The sequence below is a fragment of the Hemitrygon akajei genome, chromosome 32 (genome assembly GCF_048418815.1).
Source record: "Hemitrygon akajei chromosome 32, sHemAka1.3, whole genome shotgun sequence".
Lineage (NCBI taxonomy): Eukaryota > Metazoa > Chordata > Chondrichthyes > Myliobatiformes > Dasyatidae > Hemitrygon > Hemitrygon akajei.
In genome coordinates, this window is record NC_133155.1 from 8,307,926 (window position 1) to 8,324,698 (window position 16,773).

The window sequence follows — 16,773 nt, forward strand, 5'->3', positions numbered from 1 at the left end:
AAACAATACAATGAAAATTAACTGAGATCGCAACCATAGAGCCAAGATACCAAATCAACTGGAGTACTACGTGACAAGGTCCCGCTTGGGCAGGCTGGTCAAGAAGGTTCAGTCGCTCAGCATTCAGAATGAGGTGGCAAATTGGATTGGACATTGGCTTTGTGGGAGAAGCCAGAGAGTGGTAGCAGAGGGTTGCCTCTCTGACTGGGGGCCTGTGACTGGTGGAGTGCCACAGGAATCGGTGCTGGGTCCATTGTTGCTTGTCATCTATATCAATGATCTGGATGATAATGTGTTTGACCGGATCAGCAAATTTGCAGATGACACTAAGATTCCGGTTGTAGTGGACAATGAGGAGGGTTACCATGGCTTGCAGAGGGATCTGCATCGGCTGGAAAAATGGCAGATGGAATTTGATGCAGTCAAGTGAGAGGTTTTGCACTTCAGGAGGTCCGACCAGGAAAGGTCTTACACAGTGAATGGTAGGGCTCTGAGAAGTGCTGTGGAACAAAGGGATCAGGAAATACAGACCCATAATTCATTGAAAGTGGCGTCGCAGGTAGATGGGGTCGTACATTGGCCTTCGTAAATCAAAGGACTGAGTACAGGAGATGGGATGCTTTGTTGAAGTTGTACAAGGTGTTGGTGAGGCCTAATTTGGAGTGTTGTGTGCAGTTTTGGTCACCTACCTACAGGAAAGCTGTAAATAAGTTTGAAAGAATACAAGGAAAATTTACAATGATGCTGACGGGACTGGAAAACTTGAGTCATAAGGAAAGATTGAAAAATCTTTATTCTTTAGAACATAGAAAATTGAGGGGAGGTTTGATAGAGGTATACAAAATTATGAGGGGTATAGATAAGGTAAATGCAAGCTGGGTTTTCCCTCCGAGGTTGGGTGGGACTACAACCAGAGGTCACGTGTTAAGGGTGAATGGTGAAAAGTTTCAGGGTTCATGAGGGGAAACTTCCTCACTCAGAGGGTCGTGGAATGAGCTACCAGGGCAAATGGTCCATGCGAGCTCAATTTCAACGTTCAAGAGAAGTTTGGATAGGTTCATGGATAGTAGGGGTATGGAGGGCTGTAGTCCAGGTGCAGGTCGTTGGGAGTAAGCAATTTAAATGGTTTTGGCATAGACTAGATGGGCCGAATGGCCTGCCTCTATGCTGTGCTCTCTTCCTTTTAGTCTTGAAAACAGACGCAACTGCACAAATTTTAAAAAAACATTCATTAGGAGACCTATTGGACAGGCTGAGGCAGCATTTAATTGCACATTCTCTAGTTGCCCTTAAGGTGGCGGGGAACTTTTTTCTTAACTTCTGCAATGGTAAAAATGGAGAAGGACATTCCGGCTACAGTGCTGTCCTTTACCATTCATCAGGCTGAGCAGATCTGATTATCACCATCATGTGGAAAGCCTGGGCTGTTATCCAAGAACCCAAATGAATTGTGCAAACAGAATACAAACAATTTGTTTTTCACAGTGATAAGAAAAGATGTTGCTTCAGATCATTCCTGGGAATTGAAATTGAAAAAGGTTTTGACCTGGCGGTTAAACGCTGACCCAGTGACTGATGGGTTAAGGCTGGGGTTATAGCATTGAAGAGTACAGCACAGAAACAGGCCATTTGGCCCACAGCATTCTCCTGAACCAGCTAAAAAGTAAATCAAAACACCCAGACACTAATCCCTCTTGCCTACTCAATCCGCATCTCCCTCTATCTTCCTTACATCCAAATGTCTCTTAAAAGCCTCTAATGTATTTGCCTCTACTGCCATACCAGGCAGTGCAGGCTAGGGTTATAAGCTCCAGTTAAAATTAGCTGCACTGCAATTGGAAATGCTGGAGGAACTCAGCAGGTCAGGCAGCAACCATGGAGGGGAATAAACAGTTGACGTTTCTGGCCGTCCCTTCATCAGGACGCCATCCCAGCTGGGTTATACACCTTTAAGGCAAAGTCACTACCAAGCCAATGAGGCAACTTCAAAAACCAGCAAACTGATCTGATAAGATTTTGAAAGAGGGCCATGAGGAAAAATCAATGCTTTCAGAACACTGACCTCCACGTGGACAACCTTGAATTGCTGATAGAACAGAACACAATTCAGATCATTGACTGCAGACTGCAACCACTCTGTGAGGATGATACAGTTTTGGCTCTGTATTGGTATCTACCTTGATGAATACCAGGGCCAATCCTGCCCCATTATTGATATTTTGACCAATGTCACGATTGGGCAATTATAGATTTGCTCAAAGTACATTAGAAAAGGGAGTTAATTTGTTTTTTCGTCGACATCCCATCACTGTACTTAACCCAAAAGTGAGAACAGCAAAATTTATATAGGGCTTCAAAGGGGATTCAGGCAACTCTTTTGCTACATGCAGTGGCCACTGTTTCCTGGAGCAGCTCGAAGTTCAGAAGAAAGGTTTGAGCTGTCGCTTTGATCGGGTGCTGGATATTTATTATTGTCTGGCCCTTCGAGCTGCGCTGCTCAGACAACCCTCGACCAATTCGATGAACCCTAACCTAGTCATGGGACAGTTTGCAACGGCCAATTAACCTACCCCGTACGCCTTTGGGCTGTGGGAAGAAAGCGGAGCGCCCGGGGAAACCCCACGCATTCCATGGGGGGGACGTACAGACACTCCCCAGAGACAGCGCCAGAATTGAACTCCCAACTGTGGCACAAATACCTGTGTTGATAGTTCATAAAGAAATATAATAGAACCCATAAATACCAATACAGAGCCAAAAATATACTACTATTGCCAAGTAGCTATCAGTCAACATAGCTGGTGTCTTGTGCTGTTATTGTTGAACTCAGCAATCAAACATACCAATTGCACTGTCAACATTTGATCAGACTTTTATCAGTAAACTATTCCATTTCAGACTTAGCAGATAACCTGCTTTCAGACGAAGGTTCAAGAGTTAGAATGATAGAGGACAGAGTCTGAAAAGCAGCTTTCTATTGCTTTCACTGAGGGATGAAGGGAAACAGTCATCGGCTAGGTTGGGCTGAGGACAGAAGATGGCAGTAACTGGAGACGGGATGACTGTGCAGCCTTGAGAGGGTTTTTTTGGGGGATAAAAGGTGGGATGATATCACCCCATGAGAAGAAGGAATCCTGGGGCAAAATGAGAAGGCCCAAAACTGATTGGATAGTGGGTTTCTGAACTGATATGATTGGCTGCTCACTCACAGGGGTATAACCATATAACAATTACAGCACGGAAACAGGCCATCTTGGCCCTTCTGGTCCGTGCCGAATGCTTACTCTCACCTAACCTCACTGACCCGCACTCAGCCCAAATAAGAGGACTATTGCTGGCCATCCTCAGCTGGTCCTCATTCAGTGAGAAACAATAACCAATATTGTTTTTCTCCAGGGCCTGTACTCACTGGAATCCAGAAGAACGAGGGGTGATCTCACTGAAACCTATCAGACCGTCTCAGAATAGAGGGGCGTGCTTTCAGAGATGAGGAGGAATTTCTTCATCCAGAGGGTGGTGAATCTGTGCAATTCATTGCCACGGGTGGCTGTGGAGGCCATGTCATTGGGTATATTTAAGGCAAAGCTTGGCAGGTTTTTGATTAGTCGGGGCATGAAGGGATATGGGGAAGGAGATTGGGGCTGAGAGGGAAAATGGATCAGCCATGATGAAATGGCGGAGCAGACTTGATAGCCTAATTCTGCTCCTATATCTTAAGGTCTTATATTAATTTAGCAGGAGGTGCAGGAGTCTTGGGTCCCACACCATCAGGCCCAGGGTCAGTTGTTGCCCTACAGCCATCAGGCTTCTGGCCCAGTGTGGATGCCTTCACTCACCCTGCCTCAGTGCTGAACTCTGCAGTTCATTTTCTCAGCATTATTTATTTACATTTTTATTATCTGCTCAATATTTTGCACGTTGGATGGTTGTTACGTTTGGCTTTTCATGGATCCCATTGTATTTCTTTATTTTTCTCTGGGCGCCTGCAGGAAAGTTAATCTCAAGGGTGCACAGCACTGTGCAAAAATCTTGGGCACATATATACAGCTAGGGTGTCTAACGCATTTGCACGGTACTGTATTTGTCAACGTGGGGTGCAGAGCGAATTCGCAAATCTGGTAGGAGCAAAGGATGTTGGGAAAGGTGAGAGTGTGGGACCAGTGGCAGAGAACGAGAGCCAGGGGCAGGGGTTGGTGTGAGTGCAGACACACCCAGCCCTGAGATACCAGGCAAGATCATTTGTTTCCAAACTATCAGTTTATTGATCATTACAGAATGTCTCTCTTGTGCTTCCCGCTCCCTCCCCTCTCCCTTCCGTTTCCCAACCATGATTTCCCCCCTCCCTGCCCCTTTTCCCAGCCATGATTCCCCTCTCCCTTCCCCCTTTCCCAACCATGATTCCCCTCTCCCTTCCCCTTTTCCCAACCATGATCTCCCTCTCCCTGCCCCCTTCCCATTCTCAGTCCACAATAGAGACCCATATCAAAATCAGGTTTAACATCACTCACACGTCATGAAATTTGTTTTCTTCTGCAGCAGCAATACACACAAAATCACCATAGTACTGTGCAAAAATCTTAGGCAACCTAGCTTTATATATGTGTAGCTAAGACTCTTGCATAGTATTGTAACTAGTATTCATACTTCGATAATAACTTTAATTTAAACTTTTTTACCCAGCCTGATCTGGTTTATACAAACACCTGCCAGCAGGGGGCGATAGTCAACAGTGCTGAGCAGGAAGATGGCTAACCTGTCCCACTTGATATACTGTCACTGTCTGATGCAGCAGTCTTGGCTACCTATACTTTCCCATCTGGATTTTATTTTCCTTTGGTTAACTATTCTGGAAAGAGACAATTGTTACCCAAGTTTTCAGCCAGTAGTCTTAACATCCCTCCCCCCCACCAAATATATTTACCCATTTTCTAATTTCAGCCGTTGTGGCTTTTATTAATAACCCTGATCTGAACCCACAGAAGCAAACACACTGACATTTCTCACCAGCCCATTCCACATTAACCACCGTGGTTAAACTTACTGACATGCCGACATACACAGCAGTCTTCTTGCCAAATCTGGTCAAAAACCATTGCCAAAAAGGGATGGTCAAAGTCGCAGAGAGCTGAAAAAGAGTGAAGTTATTTTTTATTGCATTGTAAGACTGGATACATCGATCCTGACGTTGCTAGTGAGTCAAATGTAAAATAACCCAGCAGTCTTTAAATGACTAATTCAATCAAAAAGCACATTCATCAGAAAGTGCCAAAGTGCTTGCAGAAATGGAAATGAGTAAGCTCTTCTTGCGCTATTGTCTTGTAAATTCTCAGATGCTATTGTGCTGCCTGTTATGGTATTGTCTTGTGCTTTATGATTGGCATCGAACCACAATCGATTCTGGGAACTACGTCTGTGTGAAGTGCATCCAGCTGCAGCTCCTTGTAGGCCGTGTTAGGGGTCCGGAGCAGCAGCTGGATGACCTTTGGCCTGTATGGGACAGCGAGGAGTTAATCGATCAGAGTTACAGGGAAGTAGTTGCAGGAGGCGAGTAGCTGGGTGACTGTCAGGAGAAAGGAAAAGGAAAAGGTGAGTACCCCTGTGGCCATTCCTCTCATATAATAAGCATGGCGTTTTGGATAATGTTGTGGAGGTTGACCGCTCATGGGAATACCATGGAGATCAGGTTTCTGGCAATGAGCATGGGTCCGTGGTGCAGAAGGAAAGAGGGAGAAGAGTGGACCGGTAGTGTCAATAGTCAGAGGAACAGATAGGAGATTCAGTGGACGGGATACCAGGATCAGGGACATCTCAGATCGTGTTCACAGCATTTTGGAGGTGGAGGTGGAGCAGCCAGGTGTCTTGGTACATATTGGTACCAATGACATGGGAAGGAAAAGCAATGAGGTCCTGAAGAGATAGTTTAGAGAACTAGTCAGAAAGCTGAGAAGTAGGACCTTCCGGGTAGTAATTTCTGGATGGCTGCCTGTGCCACGCACCAGGGAGGGTAGAAACAGGATCATTTGGTGATAAACGTGTGGCTGAGAAGCTGGTGGAGGGGGCAGGGCTTCAGGTTCTTGGACTATTGGGATCTCTTCTGGGGGAGGTATGACCTGTTCAAATGTGACGGGTTGCACCTGAATCCCAGGGGGACCAATATCCTCGTGGGCCGGTTTGTTAGAGCTGTTGGGGAGGGTTTAAACTAATTTGGCAGGGGGGTGTGGGCACCGGAGTGAGGGGACTCAAGATAGACAGATAGCATGCAGTCAGACTGTCAGAAAGGGCAGGCAGATGATAGGACAAAATTGCAGCCAGAAGGGTGAGTGAAGCACTATCAATAACTCTCGGAGACGTGAGGCGAGATATCGGCTTTTATTGGCTGGAAGAAAGAACAAGCAGCAAATGACTACCACACTGCATCCTGGAGACTGAGGCCGGGGCTGTGTCCCCAATCGCCTTTATACCGGGGTCCGTGGGAGGAGCCACAGGAGCAGTCAGTCAGCGGGGGGGGGTGTGACCAGACAGGTATATGTAGTTCACCACAGTGAGTATCAGTGCATTAGCAATGCAGAATCAAAAAAGGTAACAAATACAGTACTCAAAGTGTTGTATCTCAGTGCACGGAGTATAGGAAATAAGGTGGATGATCTGGCTGCAGATTGTCAGGCATGATGTTGTAGCCATCACTAAACCATGGCTGAAGGATGGTTGTAGTTGGGATCCGAAAGTCCAAGGTTACATGTTGTATCGGAGGGATGGGAAGGTAGGCAGAGGGGGTGGCATGTCTCTGCTGCCAAGGAATGGCATCAAATCAGTAGAAAGATGTGACTTGGGATCGGCAGGTGTTGAGCCCTTTTGGGCTGAGTTAAGAAACTACAAGGGTAAAAGGACCCTGATGGCAGTTAAATATAGACCCCCCCCCGCCAACAGTAGCTGGGATGTGGACCACAGAATACAAATGGGAAATAAAGGCATGTCAAAAGGGCAATGTTATGATAGTTATGGGAGATTTTGACATGGGAAAATTAGGTTGGTAATGGAGTTTGTTGATGGCTTTTTAGAGCAGTTTGTCGTTGAGCCTACTAGGGGATCAGCTATTCTGGATTGGGTGTTCTGTAATGAACTGGAGGTGATTATGGAGAAATAATAGTGGGGGATAAGGAGAGGGCAGATGAACTAAATCAGTATTTTGCATCAGACGTCACTGGAAGACACTAGCAGCGTGCCAGATGTTGAAGGGTGTGAGGGAAGAGAAGTGAGTACAGTTACTATTACAAAGGAGAAGATGTTTAAAAAGCTGAAAGGCGTAAGGGTACATAAGTCATCCGGAACGGATGAACTGCACCCCAGGACGCTGAAAGAGGTAACGGTACAGACTGTGGAGGTACTAGTAACAATCTTTCAAAAATCATTGGACTCTGGCATGGTGCCAGAGGACTGGAAAATTTCAAATGTCACTCCACTCTTTAAGAAAGGAGGAAGGCAGCAGAAAGGAAATTATAGACTAGTTAGCCTGACCTCAGTGGTTGGGAAGATGTTGGAGTCAACTTTTAAGGATGAGGTTATGGAGTGCTTGGTGACACAGGACAAGATAGAACAAAGTCAGCATGGCTTCCTTAAAGGAAAATCTTGCCTGACGAACCTGTTGGAATTCTTTGAGGAGATTACAAGTAGGATAGATAAAAGGAATGCAGCGGATGTTGTATACTTGGACTTTCAGAAGGCCTTTGACAAGGTGCCGCACATGAGGCTGCTTACCAAGTTAAGAGCCGATGGTATTACAGGAAAGCTACTGCATGGATAGAGCATTGGCGAGTGGGAATAAAAGGATCCTTTCCTACTAGGCTGCTAGTGACTAGTGGTGTTCTGCAGGCGTTGGTGTTGGGACCGCTTCTTTTTATGCTGTATATCAATGATTTAGATGATGGAATAGATGGCTTTATTGCCAAGTCTGCATACGATTCAAAGACTGGTGGAGGGGCAGGTATGTTGAGGAAGCAGATAGGCGGCAGAAGGACTTAGATTAGGAGAATGGGCAAGAAAATGGCAAATGAAATACAATGTTGGAAAATGCATGGCCATGCACTTTGGTAGTAGAAATAAATATGCAGACTGTTTTCTAAACGGGGAGAAATCAAAAAATCTGAGATGCAAAGGGACTTGGAAATCCTTGTGTGGAACACTCTAAAGGTTAACTTGCAGATTGAGTTGGTGGTGAGGAAGGCAAATGCAATGTTAGCACTTACTTCAGGAGGTCTAGAATACAACAGCAGGGATGTGATGCTGAGGCTTTATAAGGTACTAGTGAGGTCTCACCTTGAGTATTATGAACAGTTTGGGCTCCTCATCTAAGATAAGATGTGCTGGCATTGGAGAGGGTTCAGAGGAGGTTCACAAGGAATGAACAGGTTATCATTTGAGGAACATTGATGACTCTGGGTCTGTACTCGCTGGAATTTAGAAGGATGAGGAAACCTTTTGAATGTTGAAAGGCCAAGACAGAGTAGATATGGAAAAGATGTTTCCCATGATGGGTGAGTTGAGGACAAGAGGGCACACAGCCTCAGGATAGAAGGGCGTCCATTTAAAACAAATGTGGAGAAATTTCTTCAGACAGAGTGTGGTGAATTTGTAGAATTTATTACCACAGGCAGCTGTGGAGGTCAGGTTGCTGGATGTAGTTAAGGCAGATATTGGACACAGCATCCAAGGTTACAGGAAGAAGGCCGGAGAGTGGGGCTGAGGAAGGGAAAAATGATCAACCATGACTGAATGGTGGATCGGACTCGATGGGCCGGATGGCCTAATTCTGCTTCTGTGTTTAATGGTCTTATGTTTCACATACTGGCAGTAAAAGACTCTGATTCTGATGTGCAAGAGCACTATTCTCACATTCAGCTCAAAAGTGAAATGGCTCTCTCCAAATAGATAAAGGGCTCTTTTATTTCTATTTTTGACCAAATTATCATTGGGGAAAACAAAATGTCAGGATGTATAAATGTAGTATGTCAATTCTGGCTTTTGAAAATAACACACTCCATTCAGGGCCATGATTATATTTAGTGGGAATGCCTAACATTCTATACCATCTGGGCCCGTCACATGCTGCCAACACAACCTCCAGTCAAGCTGTTTGTGTATTTGACAGAGTAACCATAACTGGATTATTTAAACTGTCCTTAGCACCGTTAAAGAGGATCGTACCCATAATAAATTGCTATAAACCTTTCTAAATAATGTAGAGGTCTCAGTAGTTTTAATATTCTGTGCCTGCTAATATGATGAACTGATGAGCAAGGTTTTGGGCCTACTCTGGGATTCGGACCTGAGGACTCAATTTTTGGTTCGGAACGTTGTTGCTCGCCTCAATTTTTTGCAGGATTTATATACATTTTTTCCTTTCTCTTGAGCATTGAGTATTGGTCTTTTATTTTTTTTCTTTAATTGGGTTCTTTCAAGTTCCTGGCTTTGTGGCTACCGGTGACCAAGCAAATGTCAAGGTTGAGTAATCTATACATTCTTTGAAAATTAATGAATCTTGAATGAATAAATATGGCTCTGTTTAAAATAAAAACCTAATTTTCTCTTCAGGCTGGTGATCATTTGAACAGCAAAACCTTAATGTGTTCAGTACAATTTTCTCCTCTTTCCCATGACCAACGTCTTTGCACCATGTCCTAGCACAATCACTGCCAGAATCACATTCCTTGCTTTCAGTGAAATGCGTTTCAAAAAGGGACAAACCTGCTGTATTCAAAAGGGGGCACAGCCTCCTCCCCACCAGTTTCCCAATCCTCCCACAGCCTGCAACAATCCTGGTCTGACAGTCGCATTGTGGGTTTAAGCAAATGCACGCTTATCTGTAAAAGGCCCTTTGAGAAATGGCTTCCCCTTTCCAAAATGCGTTGCGTGTGAACTGACCCCCTATAAAACCTCTGCCTTTGAGAAATGATAATGAAGATCAGGATACTGGAGGAGGGCTGAAAAGGGAAGCTTCCCCCAAAAGACCATAGGCACAAATATTCATGCACTCCAAGGGCAAGCAGCCCCCCCCCCCCCCCAACTCAGTGTCCCTTGCTCTGAATTTGAATGAACTCCGGGGACCTTTTATTCAACTTGGAATTTCATCAGACACTTTTGAAACCTTTATGTTTACTGAAGAAAGTGTCTCTCACTCAGTGGGGTTTGCATAACAAAATACATATGCATCTCTATATCACACTGCCTGAGAAACAGCTGAACAAAGACATCTCTGTTCAGCTCAAGAACACCCACATGCTCTCTACTATCTGCTCAGTACAGATGCTTCTAGTTATGACCAAAAGGAATGGGTTTTGCCAATGCGAAGTTGCTCAGTATGATCTTATAGTACTCAAACACATTTAGTAATTATGGACATTTGCTTGGCCCTGTGGGTTAAAAGACTAATGAAGCAATACTTGGTGTCTGTGCATTTTTCTCTGCTGTGTAAGTAATGGTGATGAAGTAGCTGGCAGCTGCTTTTAACAAAAAAAACTGGATAAAGCTCCTCTTGTGTTGAGGATATTTTTCTGCTTTCGATTCTGTGCATCAACCCTGGGGTGATTCATATCCACAGGAAGGGGCTCCGAAAGCTGGGGCTGGGTTTCCCAAATGGAGCCTTCCCCGGCCCTCCTATCACTTCGAACTTTTCTGATCTCACACCCTGCTTCCTCTGAGTTGCAGGGCCTGGCTCCAAAAGAGCCAATGCTGGCCGTGTGCTCCCAATGCCACGATGAGTTTTTGTGCAGGGTTTGGAAGGAGGTGCTCTTCCTACAGGAGACTCACCGCCTCACACACAAAAAAAAACTGATGGAAGCACAGTATACCAAGGGGCGCTTCGGAGAACAAATGCACAGATTGTTAAAGCCTTTTCAAACAACGTTGCTCGCCACATCTGAGGGACGGTTTCCACTTTATACAATAACTTTAACAGGCGATTCCCTCCAGTGCAAACCGCTCTCTGAAAAAACATTTTATTATATTTACTTTCTTGATGGGCAAAGATCAGGATAAATCTGTTTCTCTCCCTTTATTTGGTGGGTGGGAGGGATGGACGGGAAAGGGGTTGTTTTGTAGTTGTTGACTTGTTTTGTTTTTCTGTTGTTGCTCTGCTGAACATTATGGGCATGCTATGTTGTGTGGCGACTTTTGAGTGCTGCCCCCAGCACATCTTTGGGTGTTCCAGTTGTTAGCCACTTCACTATATCTTTCAATGCATAGTGGACTCTGGTTAATTGGGCCATCAGTTATTTAGGGGCAGCCACTTATTTGGGATGATCCTTAAAGAACAGCCTTTCGTTTATTTGGGATACCATGGTGGCGGGGGGGGGGGGGAGTGGGTTGCGATTTTGACGCAGCAATGGAGGAGTAATGGAGATGCACTTCCAGGTGGGGGTGGCATGAGAGCTTGGAGGGGAAGCTGCATGCATAGTGGAAGGGCAAATCGATCTTCATCAGGTTAGAGGCTACCCATACGAACATAAGGTGTGGCCCCTCTGCACTGAGGCGGGCTCATCGCGGCACAAGAGAAGGCCACGGATCAACATGTCAGAACGGGAAAGGGCATCGGGGTTTAAAATGTGTGGCCACTGGGAAGTTATTTGTTCTTCTCGCTTTGGTTCCAGCTAAGATATAAGTTAGTGACCTTGTGATTTTCACTGACCACAAGTACTGCAGGATAGTCACCATCTATATTATCCTGAGGTGAGTGAAACTCCCTGGAGGCAAGAAGCTTGACGTTGGATACAATTCAAAGAAAATTGTGACGTGACTGCACCCCTGACATGGTTTCCATTAAAAAATTTGCATCTGGGATTAGTGTATTATAGTCTTTAACTGCTTACATTACATCATTTATTTCCTTCCTGCACATAACTATGGACTGTAACTCTTACCATGATAACGAGCAGAATATTCTGGAAGTCATTTGGGAATCCCAGAGTGTAGGAACAGTACAGCGCATAATTTCCTTCCAGCAACTAAAAGAAGAACATTTTTTTTGGTAAAACAATAGCTTGCTACAAATTACGATATAGAACATTAAAACAAGGCTCTTAAGCATTATATTCCTTTGAGGAGGATCAAACATCGGCAGAAGCTGTAATTTCAAATCACCCATTTTCCTCTCACTTTCACTTCCGCAACCAAACACAACACCATCATTTGCCAGGCAAAACCTAGATATCTTTGCTTCTCGTACAGTTTTTGAGAGGATCTACCTGTTCATTTCAATGAAGAGTTATTGCAATTGCAGATTAGTTAAAACGGAACAGCCAAGAATGGTCATAATTCATCTTACATATAACGATTTGTGCTACTGATAATGAGTACTTACAGTTTCCGGAATACCCTACAAAATCAGAACAAATGGGGTGTCAAACTTATTGCCACTAATCCATCTGCATCTTCTGATCGTTGAGGTTCTGGAACCAATGATCACGACAGTCCAAACTGGACGTCTCTCCTAATGGGTGCCATGGTAGTGTAGCGGTCGGCACAACGCCATGACAGCTTAGAACACTCTGGAGTTTGGAGTTCAATTCTGGTGTCCTGTGCAAGCAGTCTCGGTACATCCTCCCCACGAAAAGTGTGGATTTCCTCAGGGTCCTCTGGTTCCCTCCCACAGTCCAAAGACGAAAGGGGTTGGCTAATAGGTCATAGTAAAATTGCCCCCTGATTAGGTTAGGGGATGTTGGGGTGGCATGTCTGAAAAGGCTAGAGAGGCCTATTCAGCACTGCATTGCTAAGAAATAGTGAATCAAATTGCTAAAATTGTGCATCCACATGTCTATAAGGTTCGATATAAGTAAGTGATAGGCAGTTTGAGTGTTCAAACGCAGACCAAGTTTTCCTCTCCCTCTCTCTTACTTGCCTCAAACCCACCAGACTCCTTGTGTGACATGGAGCCCTGGATGAGCTAAGCATTAAGGAATCCTGAACTACAGTCTTTGCTTCTCCCCGTCCCCAGCCAGGAATAAGTCCCACATCTGACCCCATTCCACTTCTCACATCTGACCAGGATATTTAAAACCGCTATTCCCTCTAAGCAGCACAGATGCATGGCCACACTGTAACTGATATGCTCCCGTGCACATAGCCTTTGTTACAATGCAGCCAGAATTTTCTTTTGTATCACTTTGAAATGATGCGTATAAAATTTTGAGATCAATGTTAATCTAATTGTGAAATACCCTGTAATTAATTGTGTTAAAGAATATTATCCATTAATTTTCTAAATAATAAACGTACCAAAATCTTTATTTTGAAGCAATTTATGGCTTCAATGTATTTACATTGCCAGTGTTTCAAGTTACAACACTGCTCCAAATTGTAACAATAAACCCAGAATGGAAGTCAATAGATTATTGTTAATAAACTGCTGGTCTGCTAGATGCCAACACCATCTAGTCAAAACATTTTACTTTTGCCATTGCGATTGTCAGTTGCTCCGACTGCCTGACATTGTTTACTTGTGTTGTGAGTTGTGTCTTGTGTCTTCATATTACATATATTAAAAAAACTTCTGCAGTGCCGTGTAATTTTCAGGTCATGTAAAAATTTCCAGCTCAGAGCAATGGTTGGCCTACACAACTGTTAAAAAAAAATTAGAGGGAATATGGTTTACAACTCCTGCACTTGCTGAGCACAGAGCTCAGTTGTCAAGCTCACACATGTCCTCCACTTAAAGTCCTAGATTCTGTTTATTACACATCTGAATACTGTTTCACAATGTAACATCCAACTGCCACTGAAAATTTACGACCTGAAGTCCAATTCCTTAAGGTTTTGATTTTCTTTATTGATTCACTGCTTAAATCTCTCCTCGGGGTTCTCCAGGCTCTCTGGTTTCTTCCCACATTCCAAAGATGTACGAGTTAGTAAGGGCTAATAAGTTGTGGGCATGTTTTGTTGGTGCCAGAGGCACAGTGACACTTGTTGGCTGCCCCAGCACATATTTGGACCGTGTTGGTCACCGACACAAAATATTACACACTTCACTATATATTTCGATATACATACATGTGACAAATAAAGTTGATATTTTTAGATCAGGGGCTCCCAGCTGGGGGTCCATGTACTCCTTGGTTAATGGTAAGGATCCATGGCATTAAAAAAAAAGGCTGGGATCTTTAAGGCTTTGGTCTGTACTGTGAGTGTTGAATACAATCTGCACCAAATGACATTAGAAAGATATCTGAGGACATTCCATTCAAAAATAATATTCTTACCATAAAAGCTAATGAGGTAAACAGGAAGCCAATGATCAATTTCACATAAGGTCCGTAGCTCATGACAAGTTTCAGTCCTTTCCAAAAGGAGAATGGTTTCTGTGCCTTTTTGTTATGCCGATCTGGATTCAATAGGAAAAAGTGAAAATGAGTCAGAACTAACTTGAATGAACCATTTCCCGCCTTTATTCAGGCCCCACTGCAACTTCACTTTCTTTACTTCATGCTCCAGATTCTCACTTGATCTAAGGTTTGGATTCCTCATTCACATGGTTTGTTCCCTTTATCTTTGCCATCTTCAACTCAGTGCTATTTATTTGTCAGATCTACAGAATATAAAATTAAGGATTAAGGCTTTATAAAGCACTGGTGAGGCCTCACTTGGAGTATTGTGAGCAGCTTTGGGCCCCTTATCTAAGAAACGATGTGGTGACATTGGAGAGGGTTCAAGGGAGGTTCATGAGGATGATTCCGTGATTGAAAGGTTTATCGTTTGAGGAGTGTTTGATGGCTCTGGGCCTGTACTTACTGGAACTCGGAAGAATGAGGGGTGACCTCAATGAAACCTATCGGATGTTGAAAAGCCTTGACAGAGTGGATGCGGAAAGGATGTCCCTACGGTGGGGGAGTCTAAGACCAGAGGATACAACCTCAGAATAGAGGATATCCACTTAGAATGGAGATGAGGAGGAATTTCTTCAGCCAGAGGGTGGTGAATCTGTGGAACTCGTTGTGGAGGCCAGCTCACTGACGGCGAGATGGCAGAAGGATGGGGTTGAGAGGATCAGCCACGATGAAATGGTGGTGCAGACTTGACGGGCTGAATGGCCTAATTACGATCTTATCTCTTATGGTCTAATATCACCTCTTAATTTTTAAAATTATTATACTTTAAAAGTTTGCACATTGGTTGTCTCCCAGTCCTTGCATGTTGATTTTGTTTTCCCGCTGACTATATTGTATTTCTTTGTTCTACTGTGAATGCCTGCAAGAGGATGAACCTCCAGCCATTATTCAGTGACGTATACACACTTTGATAATAAATTACTTCAAGATGTGAAGGCAGTGGGAAAAGTAATCCACTTCCCTTCCACGATACTAGATGCGAAAACAAGTATTCGCTACAAGAGCCCTAGTTTCCATTGCAGACGAGTGTTCATTCCTCCCCAATGGAAAGCAGATTCCTCTATATGAATGCTCATAATATACAATCCATTCAAGTTGCACCTTCTTTGCCAATTACTATGAACAGCTTACAATAAAAGCACCCTTGGTAACTTCTGGATCCCCGGTAAACATGGGTTCTTTCAGGAATATGAAAGATGGCCAAAGTGTGGCTAAGTACGACGACGTCTCTGAAATTGACGGAGGCAATTATAACGCTTGGCAACATAATCGCTGAGTTGCCGCGCCCAGGAGGAAAACGATCTTTATGATGGTCAATTCCCAAAGCAGACAACAGGAGAGATGTAGCTCAGCAAATTAGCTCTTTGTAAAAACCCAGCTCTCCGTTCTACAATAGATCAACATGAAGGAGTCTGTGACAGCACGGTCAACCTTTTGTTTGTTCAGAAATGGAAGAAGTTGCTGGAACAAGCCTTTAGGTACTTGAACAAAACCTGCCTTCTGGCTTCTAGATTTTCAATAATATTCACGTTACTGGACAGCTGCAAATAATTCACCGCTGAAACTTTACTATGGAAATAATTACAAGTTAGTGTTCTGATGCACTAACTGCTTTGAATGTCATTAGTCACTAGTCAGCTCCATCATGGGCACTAGCCTCCGTAGTATCTTCAAGGAGCAATGCCGGCGTTCATCATTAAAGACCCCCAACACCCATTTGATGCCTCGTTCTGAAGGCACACACTCAATCATTCAGGAACAGTGAATCATTTTTCCCCTCTGCTATCCAATTTCTGGATGGACATTGAACCCATTAACACTACCTCACTACTTTTTGTATTTCTACTTTTGCACTATTTATTTAATTTAAATATTTATTATTTTTTGAAAAATACATCCCATGATGCTCTGAACACATAATCAGTGATGCCACCTGAGGTCATTAGGTGCTTCAGGTCTTTCAACGTCAGACACCCTCACCCAGGTGGCCCAGCCATGGTTGATCAAGACACGTCTTGTGGTTGGGTAGCAGGTGCTGCAGATCCCCATCGACTTGCTCTCTTCATCCAGAGCCATCTTGAGGCTTTCTCTGCTGCCTCGGTCATGTTGCCGATGGTTCTCTGCCTCAACTTCACTACTTTTGCACTATCTATTTAATTTAACTGTTTAGTATACTATATATACTTACTATAATTCACAGTTTTTTTCCTACATTATTATATTACACTGTACTGCTGCCACAAAGACAACAAATTTCATGACATACGCTGGTGATATTAAACCGGATTCTGGTTTTGAATGAAGGAATTAACCCATTACAAAACAGCCCCCAGAACAATTTGCGACATATTCAAAGTAAAAAATTTAATTTCTATCCTAATGCAAATTACTACGATATTTA

The 16,773-nt window shown here is 43.8% G+C and overlaps 1 protein-coding gene across 1 annotated transcript in view; it reads right to left on the reverse strand.

The window, feature by feature from the left end:
- LOC140719703 (sodium-dependent lysophosphatidylcholine symporter 1-like) overlaps window positions 1-16,773 on the reverse strand; it is a 71,273-nt gene that overhangs the window by 5,780 nt on the left and 48,720 nt on the right. The window contains exons 8-10 of the mRNA XM_073034511.1: window positions 14,247-14,368; window positions 11,913-11,996; window positions 5,042-5,125 (exon numbers count right to left, since the gene is read on the reverse strand). Of these exons, the coding sequence (XP_072890612.1) occupies window positions 5,042-5,125; window positions 11,913-11,996; window positions 14,247-14,368 (290 nt within the window). The remainder of the gene's footprint in view (window positions 1-5,041; window positions 5,126-11,912; window positions 11,997-14,246; window positions 14,369-16,773) is intronic.